A 25545-nucleotide genomic window follows, 5' to 3' on the forward strand; every position below is an offset into this window, starting at 1 on the left:
TGGGAATGTTTGTACTTAATTTAGGTATCACTGGGTAGAGGAGAGCCATAGTTATACCAAATACCGTATAACGGTATATAACGTTTATAATCTAAAATAAGATAGGAGTTGCAACAACACCCCTCTCGTAGTCCGTGTTGCAAAATATGGTTCAGTATTAAGGTTACGTTAATTGAACACACATACACATAAGTAAAAGAATAACTACCATCAGCTAAATTTATAGTTTTTGCATTTTATTGAATCACCTGTGATCAATAAAATATAGATTATCATAACAAGAAACATAACATTACATATCTCTTATGTTATTTCAAAACAAATTGAAACCACCAAATGAGTTTGCATTGGAAAAGTTTTAACATGGATAAATTTCCATCACAATATGATAGGGTGTGTTAACTGATATAAACACTTTGATTTGTATAAAGTGGAGTCTTGAACAGAAGTGTTCAAGTTGACTTTTATAGCATGTTAAAGTGTTGGTATCATTAACCCTGGGGTAAACATGTACATAACTTTTTACAGTGTACTTTGACTGCCATTCAATGGTATGGTTGGTCTTTATTACGTATAATATTCTATACTTCCCTAGTTCCCATCATTATTTAACAACAATGGTATCTTGTTGTCAAAACTCTGCAAAGAACGCAGATGCGTAACTGCTGTGATTTAAAAAGACTGATATTTGGTTAACCCCAGTGTCAGTTACCGACTTTGCTTCATGCCTAAAGGGGGAGACAATGTTAACATATTTTAGGCGGTGAATAGTCTTTAAACAAGTGTGTCTATAAACCTGCATGACATTCACTTATTGCCCATTGTTGAGTTACAAATGAAAACAAAACTCTTGGGATAAATTAAATGCATATTAAATACATGCATCTTATCTCCCCCATCTGAGTAAAACGAGTACTGCATTTTACTTCGGGATCTGATGGATTCAACGTATCTGCCTCACCAATAACAGACGCATATAGTATCTGCAATGAAATACTGTATGGAGCAGACTCTTAAACCCAGCTAACACAAAACGTTTTACATAAAACGTTTAAATGTTGGGTTATAAAAAGGGTACAAAATATAACATAACGTTATATAGTGTGGTCAAAATATTTCGAAACAAAGTTTGCCACAAGATATTGCAATATGTTGACAACATTTTTTATAAAGTCGTTTTCGTCGGTTTTTCATATAGAAACATTTAAAAAATGTTTTCATGACCTTTATAACCCGACATTTAAATGTTATTAAAACGTATTGACGAAAACCAAAACGCGTTTTATAAGTTTTAAAAACCTGTGTTTAAAGAAGAATCTGCTTAGTACAGATGCTGCGTGTTTACTTGGGAAGGGTAGATTATTAACATTAGTTCTGGATGTGAACCATCCCTGGCAATCCCTCCAGTCACCATCGGTGGCTGCTTCGCAGCCATGCGCGCTCCGCGAGCTATGCAAGAGTATCGCGATCAGCTAAACTGCACCAGTTCTAGGGTAGACGAGTCAGTTATACATTACACACAGAATTCTATCAAATTTAAGATTAAATGTCCCCAAGCACTTCAAGTGCTGAGGTATTTCATATTTTAACCGAAATAAAAACAAAACAACCAAAATCAAAAGTAAACAATTCAACTTTAGTTTTAAAACTTAGAGAGTAACAAAAATAACTTTATAAATTATGTTTAATCTACTCAAATCCTCTGGGCCAATTGATTTAAAGTCAGTGGTTATGGAACAAGCTAACAAAATGATTGGTGTCATCAGTATTATGTGATTGTGAACAGATTGACATTCAAACATCCTGAACAGTCAGTCTACTCTGAAGTACAAAGCACCGACGAATTCGCACATATTGTACCGCACACCTGCAGCAGAGACGCAGCACTGCGCACTGTTTACCCGCTGCATACGCGCGCGTTGTCACTTTGTACTTCAGAGTAGTTATCACTTTGTACTTCAGAGTGGATAAACTGTAGGTATACCTAATCGGTAGATTCTCGTGCAATTTAAAGAGGATCCATGTTGCCTTTGGAAGACGCGGGCAATAAACATGAACAACTTATGATGCCAATCATTTTCAGGTTGTATAATGTTTCAGCAATATATATTGTCCCAATTAATTATAAATGACCCTGTATAATATTAATTACACATTATTAACTCCATGATGTTCATATTAGAAAAATATGATTAAACCGATCACCTTTTGAAGTTCTATTTTTGGGAAGTATTTCCTGCATCAAATGAATGGATCCTTAAATGTTAAGGTGGCAATATTAAAGTTAAAACGCTTTTCCAAAACCCGTGATCATGTTAAATAAAAATTCAGCAAACACACACCAGGCCATGACACACACTATACATTTTGAAATAATGCCATCATTCTTGCATAGGCTCCAAGTCTTATCACTACATATAAGCAGGGGAGTGAGTAGTGATTGTGTCATACACTAATTACACGTCTATCTATTTTCTTTTCCATCAGCTATTGTATTTTTCAAGTTTTGATGAACTGTCCATTAATTTAGCAATGTAGACAATGACTGCATTATTGTATCTACAATCTTGGGAAAACGTCTTGGAACGCTTTCGTGTGAAGAACGGAAAAAAACTGACACCCCGCTCCCCGTGCAATGTTCGAATGACAATGTCTTCAGCAGTTTTCCAAAGTGTTCCATCATTGATTGATGGGGAGAGGGGAAGAGTAAATCATTGTTGTAGATGTCACGTTTGGTCATAAGCAAAATCCACACCATTTCCGTGATCATTGCAAATTTTGCATTGAATTTCGACAAAGTGTACGAAGTCTTCCAAGTACTTTTGTCCAAGATTGATATAAAATTGGATCGATTGAGTCCATATCTATTGGTCGAGCTATGAGTCTTTTTTTTCGAGTCCAATATTTTAAAACTAATAGTTATTATTATGTTTTGGATCCAATATTTTCACACACTTAGATTCATCAAAACATAATAATGATATAAAATTGGATCGATTGAGCCCATATTTATTGGTCCAGCTATGAGTTGTAAAATATTGGACGAGACGTAGTCGAGTCGAATATTTTAAAACTCATAGCGAGACCAAAAAATAATGGGCGTAAAGCATCCAATTTTATCATTATTATGTGTTGGATCCAATATTTTCATACACTTGGATGTTGTATGACAGCAAAATAAATCTGCAATTAAGGAAACTAAGGAAATAAAGTATGTTATATACAAAGATGTTGTAAAATAACATTCCAAAAATTCAGGCTGTATCAATATGATTCGTGGCATCCAACAATTTAATGTAAATTCGACCTGCCTAATTTTGTAGTTTAATGTATCATAAAACTATAAATGGTAGTCATTACAATGTTGGATTTTGAAGAAGCAGACTTTCATAATAAACATCATTGGGTGCCGATCATTTTTATACACTCTGTACGTATTACAATGGCATTAAATCAACTTAATTTCAGAATTAAAGAATGTCCCTCATATTCATTCAATAATAATGATAATAATTTACAAATAAATAAGAGTGTTCACTTTAATTTCTGATTATTATTACAGGTGTAAGATGTACACTGGTATGATTATAAAAATAGAAATTTTGTTATGTTTATTTTGTTTCCCCAAGTCATGACGTCAGCGAAAACTTTAATATGCGTACCCGACGTAGTATTGCACAGCGTAATCTTTCAAACATACACGCACTATTGTTTTAATGGAAAAAGAACCACACGAAAAAAAACCCGCAATCGCAATAATGCTAATATATATATAGTAGCCTTTTAGTTACACACGCTGTTAAAATAAACGTTTTATGTCAATTGATGGTCAATGTTTGGAATAAAATATCACCACTCTTAATTCGTTGACTTCCATTCCAAATTAAGTTCAACAACGTTTAAATGATTATAATCGAGCTGTTTCATCTGGCGAAAGAAAACAATATTTTGGTTTCCCCACAATTAGAGATGTATTGGAGTGTGCAAAACTACGCCAAAAGATAGTACCGGTTAATTGCCCCAAAGATATGACGTCATGGACTTGAGCAAGCAAGATACACTCTCTTATAATTTCTTATACGAAACAGAAGGTGTAAAAGTTTGCTCTTCCTCCACAGCTGGTGCTGGGTCTTGTGAATTTCCACCGCACTCGGCGGCAACTGCAAAAGTTCTATATTGACCTTGTCTCCAACTCTCGTCTGCACGATGTGAAGAAGTGACATCATCATCGTCCGAATCTGAATCTGAATCATATTCGTAATGAAATTCAAAATCATCATCGTCGTCGTCGTCGTCGTCATCATCGTCGTCATCGTCATCATCATCCCCATACGCATATTCATACTCCTCACCTTCCCAACTTTCATCCTCATCCCAAAGTCCTAGTTCATAGTCATCAATGTGTCCTCTGCAGTCACAGGTACACCACCCCAGCCGTATTCAACTTCCGCATATAAAGGTTCATATTCCTTTTCGCTAGTATGATCAGGCACAAGTTCGGTTGTATCATCGTCTATGTATCCAAAATTGACGGCATCGAAAGTTGTGGAAGACCCAGGTCTCGGGAGTTCTTCCTCCACGTCATATCCGCCGGAAGCCCCTTCACATAGTTGCAATTGCAATTCACCGGAAGTCCCTTCATATGATTGCAATTGTAATTCTTGTTGATGTTGCTGTAGCTGTTGATGATTGCAATTAAGATTGTCTTCAATAGCTACTACTTCTACAAGTTCATTACAAGCACCAGAATTGTTTTGATTACTTTCTGATTCTCTTTTCTTCTTTTGATATTCGTCTTCATCGCTAGAGTCCCTGAAAAGAGAGAGAAAAGATAATAGCAGTATTACTTTGGGTTGTCATGCATTTATTGAATTATAGAAATGATTTACAGTTAATGATCAACAGAACCCAGCTGAAACCGACTTTAATTAAATCAAATTACAGTTAAAATGTACAGAGCTTTACAGGTCGGGCAGAGTACTGTCAATAAATCTCAGTTGAATGCTAACCAGGAACAGGAAAACACACATGATGTCAAAATTGATTTTCTAGTGATCTATTTGAGGATTGCTATTTCTTTATTTTGTTCACTATCGAAACTGCAATGGAAGACACTGTTATCCTTATTGATGTAAAAGGTTATTCACAAACACATACTCGTTAGCAAATTGCAATACAGGGAAGAAATGACGAATGTACATAAGCAGAAAAAGCAACATACGGAAGCAGTGTAAGTTTTCCAAACTTTGGGTTACCACTTACAGTGGTAACTCGTATTTGAAAAATTATTGTATAATGTATACAATACGTCCGATGTTGTCGGTCAAATTATTAGTGTTATTATTATTATTATTATTATTATTATTATTATTATTATATTATTATTATTATTTTTATTATTTTTATTATTATTATTATTTTTATTTTTATTTTTATTATTATTATTATTAGTATTATTATTATTCGAAAAAATGCGTGTCTGGAGCAAAGTGTCTGGAGCAAACAAAGTTTTTAATTATATTGAAACAAAGAAACTTTGACATGTATGAAATCAATTGAAAACATTTTAAAGTAACAAACAAGATTGCAAACATATTTAAAATACAGGCCCACTGTGAATATATACTGCGCCAATAAAGTATCCTTACACTTGGAAAAATAATCACAATTTCCAAAATGAACAATATTGGAGTAAATTTGTTTTTTTAATAGATGCACTATCTAATTCTGCACATTATGACACCACATTGAATCCAATGTGACGTCAAGAAGTAAAGTTACAAGAATTTGATTAGACCAAGGTCCAGTTTAAAAGTGACAAACTGGCCTATTCAAAACTCCACAGACCACAAATCTGGTTTGAGAGTGGTGAATGGCTAATTTATGCGTTTGGCTTTAATTAAAACAAAACGAAACAAAAGAAAAATGAAACAAAATAACTGACAAATAAAATGAAAGTTATGAAAAGTACAGAGAGGTAAAAACTGAAATAAAAACTGCTTTAAATAACGCTTCATTGAAGAAACTGTGTTGTCTCTTTGTTGCGCTTATTGGAATCTTTTTGCCCTTGTATAGGCCAGTTTGTCACTTTTAAAACGGGACCTTCGTCTATTCAATTGCTTGTAACTTTACTTCTTAAGGTCACATTGGATTCAATGTGGTGTCATACTGTGCAAGATTAGATAGTGTATCTATTAAAAAAAACCAAATATACGCCAATATTGTTCAGTTTTGTGATTATTTTTCCAAGTGTAAGGATATTGGCGCAGTATACATATTAATAACGCAATGCTGACGGAAACACGAAATGCACATTTTATTTGTTAATCGACTGGCTTACTCTTTCAAACTAGACTGCAAGTCTTTTTTTTCAGTTTTGCTGCCGCTGAACAGCACTACACACAAATCAGATAAGTATCATAAGCAATACCACCGCTTCTTTGAAATCAGATCAACCATGTCAACTGTGATAATTAAAGGACGTTGTGAACTACATCGCCATTAAATTCATCCTCTTGAACTAGAAACAAAAACTCTGTGAGCGGTAAAGTCTTGCTAGGGGTGAAATCAAGGCCACGGTACACCTCATAGGCATGAGATAGTGTCTGAAAACATTTCATTTGGCATCTGTCGGAACCACGCTTTGAAATGTATTTTCAATATAATTGAAATTAAATGTTATTGTATTTGATGCATCGCCGACTCTTCATAAATATAAATGTATTGTTATTATTACACATCATGTATATAGTGTAGTTTTCTTCACAATTTGACCTACGGCATACGTTTTTCCCCCAAAAACTTAAAGTACATACATGTTTGAAATGAGGTCAAACACGCGCCGATATTATTTTAATGAAATTTACTGGCCAATATAAGCGTGGATTCATTTGGTAGACTGGTGCAATTATTACTAGTCTGTGTTGATGCATTAAGATTACTATCAATCCAGAAAAGGATGTCATATTTGGATGATTGGGGTTACCCTGTCATAAGGGCTTATAGAGATAGGGAAATCAGACCATTAACGCTGAGATGAATTTTCAGATATTGGATTGCTCGAATGTCGTCACGTATTATACTATGTTTAGCACAAATAATCTGACTGGCTTAAGTGTGTCATTTAAAGCGTCGGCACTCTTTAATTCATGAGTGCTATGGTGTAATTGAGTGGTTGAATGGGGAGGGGGTGAATGTGGGATATGGTGGTAGGAGTGAGGCGAGGTGTTGTCCTTATGATGTGACTTATGTTGTCTACTATTTCATTTATCACAGAATCATATCTATATCACTTTACAAAACAATTGTGTGCGTGTGGAAGTGGGGTGTATTGGGGCGTGTATGTGGTCGTTTCGTACATACACATACATATTCCAGACTTTCTTTCTCCCTCACTGTGTGATGTTGCATTGTAAAATCCAAATTGAACTAAACATCATCAACTTGATGGAGGTCCAAAATCTGGAAAACGTACATACAATCACACTTGTGCGTGCATGTGATGTATGGATTAAAGCCATAATGTGTGATTGCTCCACAGTGACGCTCTCAATTTTTCTCAAATTTTTGCTTTTTGAATAATTTTAATGCCAAATGGTGTACTAGAATACCACGTGAAAGACTAAGCCTGGAGTGATCTAATTACAGTAAACTTTAAGTTTTTATATTAAATCCGAAGATCTCTGGTTTTATTCCGCGTTTACCGATCGAGTGCATGTGTATTATTGAATCATTGAATCAGTGACGTATAAACCGTGTGCATATCGCTATTCGTCTTACGTCTTGTTTGTTCGTCCCAGCTGCATGAACCTACGCCAATATGCATGATAATAATACACGCATTGTAGGAGCTGGAATGAAATAACAATTCTCTTCGTTTTTCCTCATTTATTTGGCTCGAAATTAAAAGGGGATAATAAGATCAGTAAAAAATAACATGTAAATAGGAATATATTCTTTATGCAAATCACACATGGCTTTTGTTGCCAGTATAAGGCGACGAAAACAGATTTTGCGTTTAGGTTTTTTTTGCTGTATGAAATTAAAAACAGACGTTTTGGCTTAAGTGGATTGATTTGGACTGAAATGTTGTGAATTTTTACAAAGATATTGATGATTTTATAATCTATATTATGCTTAAATGATCAACAGTTTATAATTTTTCAGTCAAATCGTCACGTCTTGACTGTCATTGACTAGGTATTATCCATGCACAACTAATTCTCTCTTATTTCATGTCATGCTACATTATCCAATGATTGATGGACATGAATATGATTTAACACGACAGCTTCCATTACAGGAGAAATATCAGAATATTGAAAGATTTCCATAAAATGCATTCAGGCTGACATTGTGGTACTAATTCAGTCGGACAATTTTATATAAGGCAAATTATATATGGTGGATGTCACTTCCTAGAGGGCATTGTTTTGGAAGGAAGTTCATAAAGGTGTAGAAAGAAAGTAAAGTGACTGAAGAGTTCATAATCAGGTAACTGTTTTTTTCGGAAAGATGAGATTCTTATTATATATAAATAGATTGAAACCTAATTTGAATTAGAGTGGCTATCCTTACGCACATGGCTTTCAAGTTGTCTTTGTTATACTCAGGCGGGAAGCTAGGACCACTTTCTTTGCTCCCCACCAAACCAACTATTTTTGGTTCCTGAGATGACCCTATAACATAATCAGGATGTTCCCAAAATATAAACTGGCCCCAAGGGGGGTATAAGGTCATCGAACTTTGCACAGGGTGAAATTTCAAACTTGCTCAAATTGTGTTAAAAACCATTCCAATGTCACAAGGATTCATAAAATATATAGTTTGACCTATCTAGGGCGTACCGTTTCTATTGACCTTGTTTTATTTTGCTGTGTTACCTATAGGTAACGAAACATCCAAGATGATGCAACCCTATCCTATCGGAGCACTTTGATGTTTTCGAAAACTAACTCAAGAACGGTACGTCCTAGATATGTCAAACTATACATTTTCTAAATCCTTGTGACTAGTGGATTACACTGGAATGGTTTCTTAACACAGTTTGAGCCTATGCAAAGTTCTTACCCCCTTGGGGCCAGTTTATGTTTTTGGGAACATCCTAATTATGTTTTAGGGTCATCTCAGGAACCTAAAGAAGTTGGTTTGGTTTAGTCCTGTGGGGGTGCAAAGAAAGTGGTCATAGCTCCCCGAATATATTGGGCCCTTGGCTTGATAAAGAGGAATCAGTAATTGTGACGACACTGCCGCATTTATAGGATGTCATCAAAGTTTTGGGCTGTAAGTTGGGTGTATATTTGGACAATATAGATGTTTATTTGGGGAAACTCACCCCTTTTACTTTCAGGTTATTGTTACAGCTAAGCATAGATAGCTTGAGATACAGAGAGGAGTATAGCTTCAGATAAGTTACGATTCAATCGAAGTGTTTTGAAAATTTGACCTCTCCTCAATTAAAACTGTATCTTTAACCCTAACTAAGAAGGGGGGGGGGGTTGTACCATCCCCTAGATTTGTATCCATCATAAAAACGCACGCGTTTACGACCAAACGACCTAAGCTAACCTTTGCTCTCATTTTAAGTGATAAAAGTTTAACTTTTAGCCTAGTACTTTAGCCGGGGGTAGGACCGGCTATCAAAGATGGCAATGGGGGGGTGCCCACCATTGGTTTCTACAGTAAAATCAATGATTTTCCATTCGCATTTGACTATTTACTTGGTATTTAGGTTGAAATAGTTATTTCCCGCATTTTTGTGGAATGTTTATCTGAAAATCAATTTTGCCTATACTTTTGTACTTAGCCAGAATTTCCCAAATTTGCATGGGCGCCCTCGCATTATGACGTCATATAGCGACAATATTGGGAATGTTTGTACTTAATTTAGGTATCACTGGGTAGAGGAGAGCCATAGCTATACCAAATATAACGGTATATGACGTTTATAATCTAAAATAAGGTAGGAGTTGCAACAACACCCCTCTCGTAGTCCGTGTTGCAAAATATGGCTCAGTATTAAGGTTACGTTAATTGAACACACATACACATAAGTAAAAGAATAACTACCATCAGCTAAATTTATAGTTTTTGCATTTTATTGAATCACCTGTGATCAATAAAATATAGATTATCATAACAAGAAACATAACATTACATATCTCTCATGTTATTTAAAAACAAATTGAAACCACCAAATGAGTTTGCATTGGAAAAGTTTTAACATGGATACATTTCCATCACAATATGATAGGGTGTGTTAACTGATATAAACACTTTGATTTGTATAAAGTGGAGTCTTAAACAGAAGTGTTCAAGTTGACTTTTATAGTATGTTAAAGTGTTGGTATCATTAACCCTGGGGTAAACATGTACATACCTTTTTACATCGTACTTTGACTGCCATTCAATGGTATGGTTGGTCTTTATTACGCATAATATTCTATACTTCCCTAGATCCCATCATTATTTAACAACAATGGTATCTTGTTGTCAAAACTCTGCAAAGAACGCAGATGCGTAACTGTTGTGATTTAAAAAGACTGATATTTGGTTAACCCCGGTGTCAGTTACCGACTTCGCTTCATGCCTAAAGGGGGAGACAATTTCAACATATTTTAGGCGGTGAATAGTCTTTACACAAGTGTGCCTATAAACCTGCATGACATTCACCTATTGCCCATTGTTAAGTTACAAATGAAAACGAAACTCTTCGGATAAATTAAATGCATATTAAATACATGCATCTTATCTCCCCCGTCTGAGTAAAACGAGTATCTGATACTGCATTTTACTTCGGGATCTGATGGATTCAACGTATCTGCCTCACCAATAACAGACGCATATAGTATCTGCTATGAAATACTGTATGGAGCAGACTGTTAAACCCAGCTAAACGTTTTACATAAAACGTTTAAATGTTGGGTTATAAAAAGGGTACAAAACGTAATATAACGTTATATAGTGTGGTCAAAATATTTCGAAACAAAGTTTGCCACAAGATATTGCAACATGTTGACAACATTTTCATAAAGTCGTTGTCGTCGGTTTTTCATATAGAAACGTTTTAAAAATGTTTCCATGACCTTTATATAACCCGACATTTAAATGTTATTAAAACGTATTGACGAAAACCTGTGTTTAAAGAAGGATCTGCTTAGTACAGATGCTGCGTCTTTACTTGGGAAGGGTAGATTATTAACACTGGTTTAGTTCTGGATGTGAACCATCCCTGGCAATCCCTCCAGTCACCATCGGTGGCTGCTTCGCAGCATGCGCGCTCCGCGAGCTATGCAAGAGTATCGCGATCATCGAAACTGCACCAGTTCTAGGGTAGACGAGTCAGTTATACATTACACACAGAATTCTATCAAATTTAAGATTAAATGTCCCCAAGCACTTCAAGTGCTGAGGTATTTCATATTTTAACCGAAATAAAAACAAAACAACCAAAATCAAAAGCAAACAATTCAACTTTAGTTTTGGAACTTAGAGAGTAACAAAAATAACTTTATAAATTATGTTTAATCTACTCAAATCCTCTGGGCCAATTGATTTGAAGTCAATGGTTATGGAACAAGCTAACAAAATGATTGGTGTTATCAGTATTATGTGATTGTGAACAAGATTGACATTCAAACATCCTGTACAGTCAGTCTACTCTAAAGTACAAAGCACACCTTCAGCAGAGACGCAGCACTGCGCACTGTTTACCCGCTGCATACGCGCGCGTTGTCACTTTGTACTTCAGAGTAGTTATCACTTTGTACTTCAGAGTGGATAAACTGTAGGTATACCTAATCGGTAGATTATCGTGCAATTTAAAGAGGATCCATGTTGCCTTTGGAAGACGCGGGCAATAAACATGAACAACTTATGATACCAATCATTTTCAGGTTGTATAATGTTTCAGCAATTGTCCCAATTATAAATGACCCCGTATAATATTAATTACACATTATTAACTCCATGATGTTCATATTAGAAAAATATTATTAAACCGATCACCTTTTGCAGTTCTATTTTTGGGAAGTATTTCCTGCATCAAATGAATGGATCCTTAAATGTTAAGGTGGCAATATTAAAGTTAAAACGCTTTTCCAAAACCCGTGATCATGTTAAATAAAAATTCAGCAAAACACACACCAGGCCATGACACACACTATACATTTTGAAATAATGCCATCATTCTTGCATAGGCTCCAAGTCTTATCACTACATATAAGCAGGGAGTGAGTAGTGATTGTGTCTTACACTAATTACACGTCTATCTATTTTCTTTTTCCATCAGCTATTGTATTTTTTCAAGTTTTGATGAACTGTCCATTAATTTAGCAATGTAGACAATGACTGCATTATTGTATCTACAATCTTGGGAAAACGTCTTGGAACGCTTTCGTGTGAAGAACGGAAGAAAACTGACACCCCGCTCCCCGTGCAATGTTGGAATGACAATGTCTTCAGCAGTTTTCCAAAGTGTTCCATCATTGATTGATGGGGAGAGGGAAGAGTAAATCATTGTTGTCGATGTCATGTTTGGTCATAAGCAAAATGCACACAATTTCCGTGATCATTGCAAATTTTGCATTGAATTTCGACAAAGTGTACGAAGTCTTCCAAGTACTTTTGTCCAAGATTGATATAAAATTGGATCGATTGAGCCCATACCTATTGGTCGAGCTATGAGTCTTTTTTGTCGAGTCCAATATTTTAAAACTAATAGTGACACCAATAAATATTGGGCGTAAAGCATTCAATCATTATTATGTTTTGGATCCAATATCATCAAAACATAATAATGATAATAATGAGTTGTAAAATATTGGACGAGACGTAGTCGAGTCCAATATTTTAAAACTCATAGCGAGACCAAAAAATATTGGGCGTAAAGCATCCAATTTTATCATTATTATGTGTTGGATCAAATATTTTCATACACTTGGATGTTGTATGACAGCAAAATAAATCTGCAATTAAGGAAACAGTATGTTATATACAAAGATGTTGTAAAATAACATTCCAAAAATTAGGCTGTATCAATATGATTCGTGGCATCCAACAATTTAATGTAAATTCGACCTGCCTAATTTTGTAGTTTAATGTGTCATAAAACTATAAATGTTAGTCATTTCAAGAAGATCCAATGTTGGATTTTGAAGAAGCAGACTTTCATATAAACATCATTGGGTGCCGATCATTTTTATACTCTCTATACACTATACGTATTACAATGGCATTAAATCAACTTAATTTCAGAATTAAAGAATGTCCCTCATATGCATTCAATAATAATGATAATAATTTACAAATAAATAAGAGTGTTCACTTTAATTTCTGATTATTATTACAGGTGTAAGATGTACACTGGTATGATTATAAAAATAGAAATTTTGTTATGTTTATTTTGTTCCCCCAAGTCATGACGTCAGCGAAAACTTTAATATGCGTACCCGACGTAGTATTGTACAGCGTAATCTGTCAAACATACACTCACTATTGTTTTAATGGAAAAAGAACCACACGAAAAAATACGCAATCGCAATTATGCTAATATATAGTAGCATTTTAGTTACACACGCTGTTAAAATAAACGTTTTATGTCAATTATTGGTCAATGTTTGGAATAAAATACCACCACTCTTAATTCGTTGACTTCCATTCCAAATTAAGTTCAACAACGTTTAAATGATTATAATCGAGCTGTTTCATCTGGCGAAAGAAAACAATATTTTGGTTTCCCCACAATTAGAGATGTATTTTTGGAATCTGGCGTGTGCAAAACTACGCCAAAAGATAATGAACGAGTACCGGTTAATTGACCCAAAGATATGACGTCATGGACTTGAGCAAACAAGATACACTCTCTTATAATTTCTTATACGAAACAGAAGGTGTAAAAGTCTGCTCTTCCTCCACAGCTGGTGCTGGGTCTTGTAAATTTCCACCGCACTCGGCGGCAACTGCAAAAGTTCTATATTGACCTTGTCTCCAACTTTCGTCTGCACGATGTGAAGAAGTGACATCATCATCGTCCGAATCTGAATCTGAATCATATTCGTAATGAAATTCAAAATCATCATCGTCGTCGTCGTCGTCGTCGTCATCATCGTCGTCATCGTCATCATCATCCCCATACGCATATTCATACTCCTCACCTTCCCAACTTTCATCCTCATCCCAAAGTCCTAGTTCATAGTCATCAATGTCCTCTGCAGTCACAGGTACACCACCCCAGCCGTATTCAACTTCGGCATATAAAGGTTCATATTCCTTTTCGCTAGTATGATCAGGCACAAGTTCGGTTGTATCATCGTCTATGTATCCAAAATTGACGGCATCGAAAGTTGTGGAAGACCCAGGTCTCGGGAGTTCTTCCTCCACGTCATATCCGCCGGAAGCCCTTCACATAGTTGCAATTGCAATTCACCGGAAGTCCCTTCATATGATTGCAATTGTAATTCTTGTTGATGTTGCTGTAGCCGCAGATGATTGCAATTAAGATTGTCTTCAATCGCTACTACTTCTACAAGGTCATTACAAGCACTAGAATTGTTTTGATTACTTTCTGATTCTCTTTTCTTCTTTTGATATTCGTCTTCATCGCTAGAGTCCCTGAAAAGAGAGAGAAAAGATAATAGCAGTATTACTTTGGGTTGTCATGCATTAATTGAATTATAGAAATGATTTAAAGTTAATGATCAACAGAACCCTGCTGAAACCGACTTAAATTAAATCAAATTATAGCTAAAATGTACAGAGCCTATACAGGTCGCGCAGAGTACTGTCAATAAATCTCAGTTGAATGCTAACCAGGAACAGGAAAACACACATGATGTCAAAATTGATTTTCTAGTGATCTATTTGAGGATTGCTATTTCTTTATTTGTTTACTATCGAACCTGCAATGGAAGACACTGTTATCCTTATTGATGTAAAAGGTATTCACAAACACATACTTAAAACTCGTTAGCAAATCTCAATACAGGGAAGAAAAGAGACCATAAATGACGAATGTACATAAGCAGACAAAGCAACATACGGAAGCAGTGTAAGGTTTTCAAACTTCTGGTTAGCACTTACAGTGGTAACTCGTATTTGAAAAATTATTGTATAATGTATACAATACGTACGTTAGTGACGGTCATATTATTAGTGTAATTATTATTATTATTATTATTATTATTATTATTATTATTATTATTATTATTATTATTATCATTATTATTATTCGAAAAAATGCGGGTTTTTTTAAAGCCAGATTATCAGAGTGTCTGGAGCAAAAAAAGTTTTTAATATTATATTGAAATAAAGAAACTTTGACATGTATGAAATCAATTGAAAACATTTTAAAGTAACAAACAAGATTGCAAACATATTTAAAATACAGGCCCACTGTGAATATACATGTACATATTAATAACGCAATGCTGACGGAAACACGAAATGCACATTTTATTTGTTTATCGACTGGCTTCCTCTTTCAAACTAGACTGCAAGTCTTTTTTTTCAGTTTGCTGCTGCTGAACAGCACTACACAAAATTAGATAAGTATCATAAGCAATACCACCGCTTCTTTGAAATCAGATCAACTGTGATAATTAAAGGACATTGTGAACTACATCGCCATTAAATTCATCCTCTTGAACTAGAAACAAAAACTCTGTGAGCGGTAATGTGATGCTGGGGGTGAAATCAAGGCCACGGTACACCTCATAGGCATGATATAGTGTCTGAAAATATTTCATTTTGCATCTGTCGGAACCACGCTTTGAAATGTATTTTCAATATAATTGAAATTAAATGTTATTGTATTTGATGCATCGCCGACTCTTCATAAATATATAAATGTATTGTTATTATTACACATCATGTATATAGTGTAGTTTTCTTCACAATTTGACCTACGGCATAATTTTCCCCAAGAAAACTTAAAGTGCATAAATGTTTGAAATGAGGCCAAACACGCGCCGATATTATTTTATTGAAATAACCTGGCCAATATAAGCGTGGATTCATTTGGTAGACTGGCGCAATTATTACTAGTCTGTGTTGATGCATTAAGATTACTATCAATCCAGAAAAGGATGTCATATTTGGATGATTGGGGTCACCCTGTCATAAGGGCTTATAGAGATAGAGGAAATCAGACCATTAACGCTGAGATGGATTTTCAGATAAATAGATTGCTCGAATGTCATCACGTATTATACTATGTTTAGCACAAATAATCTGACTGCTTAAGTGTGTCATTTAAAGCGTCGGCACTTTTTAATCAATGAGTGTGTAATTGAATGGTTGAATGGGGAGTGTGGGATATGGTGGTAGGAGTGAGGCGAGATGTTGTCCTTATGATGTGTCTTATGTTGTCTACTATTTCATTTATCACAGAATCATATCAATATCACTTTACAAAACAATTGTGTGCGTGTGGAAGTGGGGTGTATTGGGGCGTGTATGTGGTCGTTTCGTACATACACATACATATTCCAGACTTTCTTTCTCCCTCACTGTGTGATGTTGCATTGTAAAATCCAAATTGAACTAAACATCATCAACTTGATGGAGGTCCAAAATCTGGAAAACGTACAATACAATCACAATTGTGCGTGCATGTGATGTATGGATTAAAGCCATAATGTGTGATTGCTCCACAGTGACGCTCTCAATTTTTCTCGAATTTTTGCCTTTTGAATGATTGTAATGCCAAATGGTGTACTAGAATACCACGTGAAAGACTAAGCCTGGAGTGCTCAATTACAGTAAACTTTAAGTTTTTATATTAAATCCGGAGATCTCTGGTTTTATTCCGCGTTCACCGATCGAGTGCATGTGTATTATTGAATCAGTGACGTATAAACCGTGTGCATATCGCTATTTGTCTTACGTCTTGTTTGTTCGTCCCAGCTGCATGAAGCTACACCAATATTCATGATAATAATACACGCACTGTAGACGCTGGAATGAAATAGCAATTTTCTTCGTTTTACCTCATTTATTCTGCTCGAATTTAAAAGGGGATAATGTGATCAGTAAAAACTAACATTTAAATAGGAATCTATTCTTTATGCAAATCACACATGGCTTTAACTTTTGTTGCCAGTATAAGGCGACGAACACAGATTTTGCGTTTGGGCTTTTTTAAGCTGTATGAAAACAGACGTTTTGGCTTAAGTGGATTGATTTGGACTGAATTTTTTTGAACAAATTTCAGAAACTTTTCAAACTATGTTTATAATCTATATTATGCCTAAATGATCAACAGTTTATAATTTTTCAGTCAAATCGTCACGTCTTGACTGTCATTGACTAGGTATTATTCATGCACAACTATTAAATTCTCTCTTATTTCATGTCATGCTATATTATCCAATGATTGATGGACATGAATATGATTTAACACGACAGCTTCCATTACAGGAGAAATATCAGAATATTTAAAGTTTTCCATAAAATGCATTCAGGCTGACATTGTGGTACTAATGCAGTCGGACAATTTTATATAAGGCAAATTATATATGGTTGATGTCACTTCCTAGAGGGCATTGTTTTGGAAGGAAGTTCATAAAGGTGTAGAAAGAAAGTAAAGTGACTGAAGAGTTCATAATCAGGTAACTGGTTTTTTCGGAAAGATGAGATTCTTATTATATATAAATAGATTGAAACCTAATTTGAATTAGAGTGGCTATCCTTACGCACATGGCTTTCAAGTTGTCTTTGTTATACTCGGGCGGGAAGCTAGGACCACTTTCTTTGCTCCCCACTAAACCAACTATTTTTGGTTCCTGAGATGACCCTATAACATAATCCGGATGTTCCCAAAATATAAACTGGCCCCAAGGGGGGTATAAGGTCATCGAACTTTACACAGGGTGAAATTTCAAACTTGCTCAAATTGTGTTAAAAACCATTCCAATGTCACAAGGATTCATAAAATATATAGTTTGACCTATCTAGGGCGTACCGTTTCTATTGACCTTGTTTTATTTTGCTGTGTTACCTATAGGTAACGAAACATCCAAGATGATGCAACCCTATCCTATCGGAGCACTTTGATGTTTTCGAAAACTAACTCAAGAACGGTACGTCCTAGATATGTCAAACTATACATTTTCTAAATCCTTGTGACTAGTGGATTACACTGGAATGGTTTCTTAACACAGTTTGAGCCTATGCAAAGTTCTTACCCCCTTGGGGCCAGTTTATGTTTTTGGGAACATCCTAATTATGTTTTAGGGTCATCTCAGGAACCTAAAGAAGTTGGTTTGGTTTAGTCCTGTGGGGGTGCAAAGAAAGTGGTCCTAGCTCCCCGAATATATTGGGCACTTGGCTTGATAAAGAGGAATCAGTAATTGTGACGACACTGCCGCATTTATAGGATGTCATCAAAGTTTTGGGCTGTAAGTTGGGTGTATATTTGGACAATATAGATGTTTATTTGGGGAAACTCACCCCTTTTACTTTCAGGTTATTGTTACAGCTAAGCATAGATAGCTTGAGATACAGAGAGGAGTATAGCTTCAGATAAGTTACGATTCAATCGAAGTGTTTTGAAAATTTGACCTCTCCTCAATTAAAACTGTATCTTTAACCCTAACTAAGAAGGGGGGTTGTACCATCCCCTTAAGATTTTTAGCCATCAGAAAAACGCACGCGTTTACGACCAAACGACCTAAGCTAACCTTTGCTCTCATTTTAAGTGATAAAAGTTTAACTTTTAGCCTAGTACCTTAGCCGGGGTAGGACCGGCTATCAAAGATAACAATGGGGGTGCCCACCATTGGTTTCTACAGTAAAATCAATGATTTTCCTTTCGCATTTGACTATTTACTTGTTATTTAGGTTGAAATAGTTATTTCCCGCATTTTTGTGGAATGTTTATCTGAAAATCAATTTTGCCTATACTTTTGTACTTTCCCAAATTTGCATGGGCGCCCTCGCATTATGACGTCATATAGCGACAATATTGGGCATGTTTGTACTTAATTTAGGTATCACTGGGTAGAGGAGAGCCATAGCTATACCAAATATAACGGTATATGACGTTTATAATCTAAAATAAGGTAGGAGTTGCAACAACACCCCTCTCGTAGTCCGTGTTGCAAAATATGGCTCAGTATTAACCCAGCAAACACAAAACGTTTTCGACATCATTCGCAAAAGGTTATACAAGATTGTCAGAATACGTTTAAATGTCGGGTTATATAAAGGGTATATTAAGAGTATAAAACATTTTCATAACCTTAAAAAACATTTTTGATAATCTACTGCTCAGCAAACAAAAATGTTTTACAGAAAACGTTTAAATGTCGGGTTATATAAAGGGTATAAAAACGTTTTAATAACATTCCAAAAACATTCTTGAAAACTTGACACAAAACATTCTAAACAGAATGTTATCTTGGGGTTGAAAAAATATTTTGCGAAAAATGTTTGCCCAAAATATTTTCAATAACGTTTTAAAAACGTTTTCATGACCTTTATATAACCCGACATTTAAATGTTATGAAAAGGTTTAGAAAAAAACACTCTAAGAATATTTATGTGTTTCCTGGGTTCAAATATTTTAACATAATGTTATTTAAGTATTGACACAATATTTGACAAAAATGTTTGCAAAAATAGTGTACAATAACATTTTTTGAAAACATTTAAAAATATTGTTGTAGTGTGTTTTCATACAAAACATTTTAAAACGTTATCATGACCTTTATATAACCCGACATTTTAATGTTATTAAAACGTTTTTACCTAAACCAAAAGCCAAAATATAACTTATTTAAAACGTTTTAAAACGTTTTTGTGTTTGCTGGGAAGGTTACGTTAATTGAACACACATACACATAAGTAAAAGAATAACTACCATCAGCTAAATTTATAGTTTTTGCATTTTATTGAATCACCTGTGATCAATAAAATATAGATTATCATAACAAGAAACATAACATTACATATCTCTCATGTTATTTAAAAACAAATTGAAACCACCAAATGAGTTTGCATTGGAAAAGTTTTAACATGGATACATTTCCATCACAATATGATAGGGTGTGTTAACTGATATAAACACTTTGATTTGTATAAAGTGGAGTCTTAAACAGAAGTGTTCAAGTTGACTTTTATAGCATGTTAAAGTGTTGGTATCATTAACCCTGGGGTAAACATGTACATACCTTTTTACATCGTACTTTGACTGCCATTCAATGGTATGGTTGGTCTTTATTACGCATAATATTCTATACTTCCCTACATCCCATCATTATTTAACAACAATGGTATCTTGTTGTCAAAACTCTGCAAAGAACGCAGATGCGTAACTGTTGTGATTTAAAAAGACTGAATTTGGTTAACCCCGGTGTCAGTTACCGACTTTGCTTCATGCCTAAAGGGGGAGACAATTTCAACATATTTTAGGCGGTGAATAGTCTTTACACAAGTGTGCCTATAAACCTGCATGACATTCACCTATTGCCCATTGTTAAGTTACAAATGAAAACAAAACTCTTCGGATAAATTAAATGCATATTAAATACATGCATCTTATCTCCCCCGTCTGAGTAAAACGAGTATCTGATACTGCATTTTACTTCGGGATCTGATGGATTCAACGTATCTGCCTCACCAATAACAGACGCATATAGTATCTGCTATGAAATACTGTATGGAGCAGACTGTTAAAACCAGCTAACACAAAACGTTTTACATAAAACGTTTAAATGTTGGGTTATAAAAAGGGTACAAAACGTAATATAACGTTATATAGTGTGGTCAAAATATTTCGAAACAAAGTTTGCCACAAGATATTGCAACATGTTGACAACATTTTCATAAAGTCGTTGTCGTCGGTTTTTCATATAGAAACGTTTTAAAAATGTTTCCATGACCTTTATATAACCCGACATTTAAATGTTATTAAAACGTATTGACGAAAACCTGTGTTTAAAGAAGGATCTGCTTAGTACAGATGCTGCGTCTTTACTTGGGAAGGGTAGATTATTAACACTGGTTTAGTTCTGGATGTGAACCATCCCTGGCAATCCCTCCAGTCACCATCGGTGGCTGCTTCGCAGCCATGCGCGCTCCGCGAGCTATGCAAGAGTATCGCGATCATCGAAACTGCACCAGTTCTAGGGTAGACGAGTCAGTTATACATTACACACAGAATTCTATCAAATTTAAGATTAAATGTCCCCAAGCACTTCAAGTGCTGAGGTATTTCATATTTTAACCGAAATAAAAACAAAACAACCAAAATCAAAAGCAAACAATTCAACTTTAGTTTTGGAACTTAGAGAGTAACAAAAATAACTTTATAAATTATGTTTAATCTACTCAAATCCTCTGGGCCAATTGATTTGAAGTCAATGGTTATGGAACAAGCTAACAAAATGATTGGTGTTATCAGTATTATGTGATTGTGAACAAGATTGACATTCAAACATCCTGTACAGTCAGTCTACTCTGAAGTACAAAGCACACCTTCAGCAGAGACGCAGCACTGCGCACTGTTTACCCGCTGCATACGCGCGCGTTGTCACTTTGTACTTCAGAGTAGTTATCACTTTGTACTTCAGAGTGGATAAACTGTAGGTATACCTAATCGGTAGATTATCGTGCAATTTAAAGAGGATCCATGTTGCCTTTGGAAGACGCGGGCAATAAACATGAACAACTTATGATACCAATCATTTTCAGGTTGTATAATGTTTCAGCAATTGTCCCAATTATAAATGACCCCGTATAATATTAATTACACATTATTAACTCCATGATGTTTATATTAGAAAAATATTATTAAACCGATCACCTTTTGCAGTTCTATTTTTGGGAAGTATTTCCTGCATCAAATGAATGGATCCTTAAATGTTAAGGTGGCAATATTAAAGTTAAAACGCTTTTCCAAAACCCGTGATCATGTTAAATAAAAATTCAGCAAAACACACACCAGGCCATGACACACACTATACATTTTGAAATAATGCCATCATTCTTGCATAGGCTCCAAGTCTTATCACTACATATAAGCAGGGAGTGAGTAGTGATTGTGTCTTACACTAATTACACGTCTATCTATTTTCTTTTCCATCAGCTATTGTATTTTTTCAAGTTTTGATGAACTGTCCATTAATTTAGCAATGTAGACAATGACTGCATTATTGTATCTACAATCTTGGGAAATCGTCTTGGAACGCTGTCGTGTGAAGAACGGAAGAAAACTGACTCCCCGCTCCCCGTGCAATGTTGGAATGACAATGTCTTCAGCAGTTTTCCAAAGTGTTCCATCATTGATTGATGGGGAGAGGGGAAGAGTAAATCATTGTTGTCGATGTCATGTTTGGTCATAAGCAAAATGCACACCATTTCCGTGATCATTGCAAATTTTGCATTGAATTTCGACAAAGTGTACGAAGTCTTCCAAGTACTTTTGTCCAAGATTGATATAAAATTGGATCGATTGAGCCCATACCTATTGGTCGAGCTATGAGTCTTTTTTGTCGAGTCCAATATTTTAAAACTAATAGTGATACCAATAAATATTGGGCGTAAAGCATTCAATCATTATTATGTTTTGGATCCAATATCATCAAAACATAATAATGATAATAATGAGTTGTAAAATATTGGACGAGACGTAGTCGAGTCCAATATTTTAAAACTCATAGCGAGACCAATAAATATTGGGCGTAAAGCATCCAATTTTATCATTATTATGTGTTGGATCAAATATTTTCATACACTTGGATGTTGTATGACAGCAAAATAAATCTGCAATTAAGGAAACAGTATGTTATATACAAAGATGTTGTAAAATAACATTCCAAAAATTCAGGCTGTATCAATATGATTCGTGGCATCCAACAATTTAATGTAAATTCGACCTGCCTAATTTTGTAGTTTAATGTATCATAAAACTATCAATGTTAGTCATTTCAAGAAGATCCAATGTTGGATTTTGAAGAAGCAGACTTTCATATAAACATCATTGGGTGCCGATCATTTTTAAACACTCTGTACGTATTACAATGGCATTAAATCAACTTAATTTTAGAATTAAAGAATGTCCCTCATATGCATTCAATAATAATGATAATAATTTACAAATAAATAAGAGTGTTCACTTTAATTTCTGATTATTATTACAGGTGTAAGATGTACACTGGTATGATTATAAAAATAGAAATTTTGTTATGTTTATTTTGTTCCCCAAGTCATGACGTCAGCGAAAACTTTAATATGCGTACCCGACGTAGTATTGTACAGCGTAATCTTTCAAACATACACGCACTATTGTTTTAATGGAAAAAGAACCACACGAAAAAATACGCAATCGTAATTATGCTAATATATAGTAGCATTTTAGTTACACACGCTGTTAAAATAAACGTTTTATGTCAATTTTTGGTCAATGTTTGGAATAAAATACCACCACTCTTAATTCGTTGACTTCCATTCCAAATTAAGTTTAACAACGTTTAAATGATTATAATCGAGCTGTTTCATCTGGCGAAAGAAAACAATATTTTGGTTTCCCCACAATTAGAGATGTATTTTTGGAATCTGGAGTGTGCAAAACTACGCCAAAAGATAGTACCGGTTAATTGCCCCAAAGATATGACGTCATGGACTTGAGCAAACAAGATACACTCTCTTATAATTTCTTATACGAAACAGAAGGTGTAAAAGTTTGCTCTTCCTCCACAGCTGGTGCTGGGTCTTGTGAATTTCCACCGCACTCGGCGGCAACTGCAAAAGTTCTATATTGACCTTGTCTCCAACTTTCGTCTGCACGATGTGAAGAAGTGACATCATCATCGTCCGAATCTGAATCTGAATCATATTCGTAATGAAATTCAAAATCATCATCGTCGTCGTCGTCGTCATCATCGTCGTCATCGTCATCATCATCCCCATACGCATATTCATACTCCTCACCTTCCCAACTTTCATCCTCATCCCAAAGTCCTAGTTCATAGTCATCAATGTCCTCTGCAGTCACAGGTACACCACCCCAGCCGTATTCAACTTCGGCATATAAAGGTTCATATTCCTTTTCGCTAGTATGATCAGGCACAAGTTCGGTTGTATCATCGTCTATGTATCCAAAATTGACGGCATCGAAAGTTGTGGAAGACCCAGGTCTCGGGAGTTCTTCCTCCACGTCATATCCGCCGGAAGCCCTTCACATAGTTGCAATTGCAATTCACCGGAAGTCCCTTCATGTGATTGCAATTGTAATTCTTGTTGATGTTGCTGTAGCTGTTGATGATTGCAATTAAGATTGTCTTCAATCGCTACTACTTCTACAAGGTCATTACAAGCACTAGAATTGTTTTGATTACTTTCTGATTCTCTTTTCTTCTTTTGATATTCGTCTTCATCGCTAGAGTCCCTGAAAAGAGAGAGAAAAGATAATAGCAGTATTACTTTGGGTTGTCATGCATTAATTGAATTATAGAAATGATTTAAAGTTAATGATCAACAGAACCCTGCTGAAACCGACTTAAATTAAATCAAATTATAGCTAAAATGTACAGAGCCTATACAGGTCGCGCAGAGTACTGTCAATAAATCTCAGTTGAATGCTAACCAGGAACAGGAAAACACACATGATGTCAAAATTGATTTTCTAGTGATCTATTTGAGGATTGCTATTTCTTTATTTGTGTACTATCGAACCTGCAATGGAAGACACTGTTATCCTTATTGACGTAAAAGGTATTCACAAACACATACTCGTTAGCAAATCTCAATACAGGGAAGAAAAGAGACCATAAATGACGAATGTACATAAGCAGACAAAGCAACATACGGAACCAGTGTAAGGTTTTCAAACTTCTGGTTAGCACTTACAGTGGTAACTCGTATTTGAAAAAATATTGTAAAATGTATACAATACGTACGTTGGTGTCGGTCAAATTATTATTATTATTATTATTATTATTATTATTATTATTATTATTATTATCATTATTACTATTATTATTATTATTATTATTATTATTATTATTATTATTATTCGAAAAAATGCGTGTTTTTTTAAAGCCAGAGTATCAGAGTGTCTGGAGCAAACAAAGTTTTTAATTATATTGAAACAAAGAAACTTTGACATGTATGAAATCAATTGAAAACATTTTAAAGTATCAAACACGATTGCAAACATATCTAAAATACATGCCCACTGTGAATATACATGTGCATATTAATAACGCAATGCTGACGGAAACACGAAATGCACATTTTATTTGTTAATCGACTGGCTTACTCTTTCAAACTAGACTGCAAGTCTTTTTTTTCAGTTTGCTGCTGCTGAACAGCACTACACAAAATTAGATAAGTATCATAAGCAATACCACCGCTTCTTTGAAATCAGATCAACTGTGATAATTAAAGGTATTAAAAGGAGGACGTTGTGAACTACATCGCCATTAAATTCATCCCCTTGAACTAGAAACAAAAACTCTGTGAGCGGTAAAGTGATGCTAGGGGTGAAATCAAGGCCCAGGTACACCTCATAGGCATGATATAGTGTCTGAAAACATTTCATTTGGC

The 25545-nt window shown here is 35.0% G+C and overlaps 1 protein-coding gene across 1 annotated transcript in view; it reads right to left on the bottom strand.

Moving 5' to 3' along the window:
- Window positions 1–23203: 23203 nt before the first annotated feature.
- LOC140141939 (uncharacterized) overlaps window positions 23204–25545 on the bottom strand; it is a 235639-nt gene continuing 233297 nt past the window's right edge. The window contains exon 5 of the mRNA XM_072163823.1: window positions 23204–24385. Coding sequence (XP_072019924.1) covers window positions 24088–24385 — 298 coding nt within the window. The 3' untranslated portion in view covers window positions 23204–24087. The remainder of the gene's footprint in view (window positions 24386–25545) is intronic.

This window comes from Amphiura filiformis, chromosome 20, assembly GCF_039555335.1.
Source record: "Amphiura filiformis chromosome 20, Afil_fr2py, whole genome shotgun sequence".
NCBI classification, from domain to species: domain Eukaryota; kingdom Metazoa; phylum Echinodermata; class Ophiuroidea; order Amphilepidida; family Amphiuridae; genus Amphiura; species Amphiura filiformis.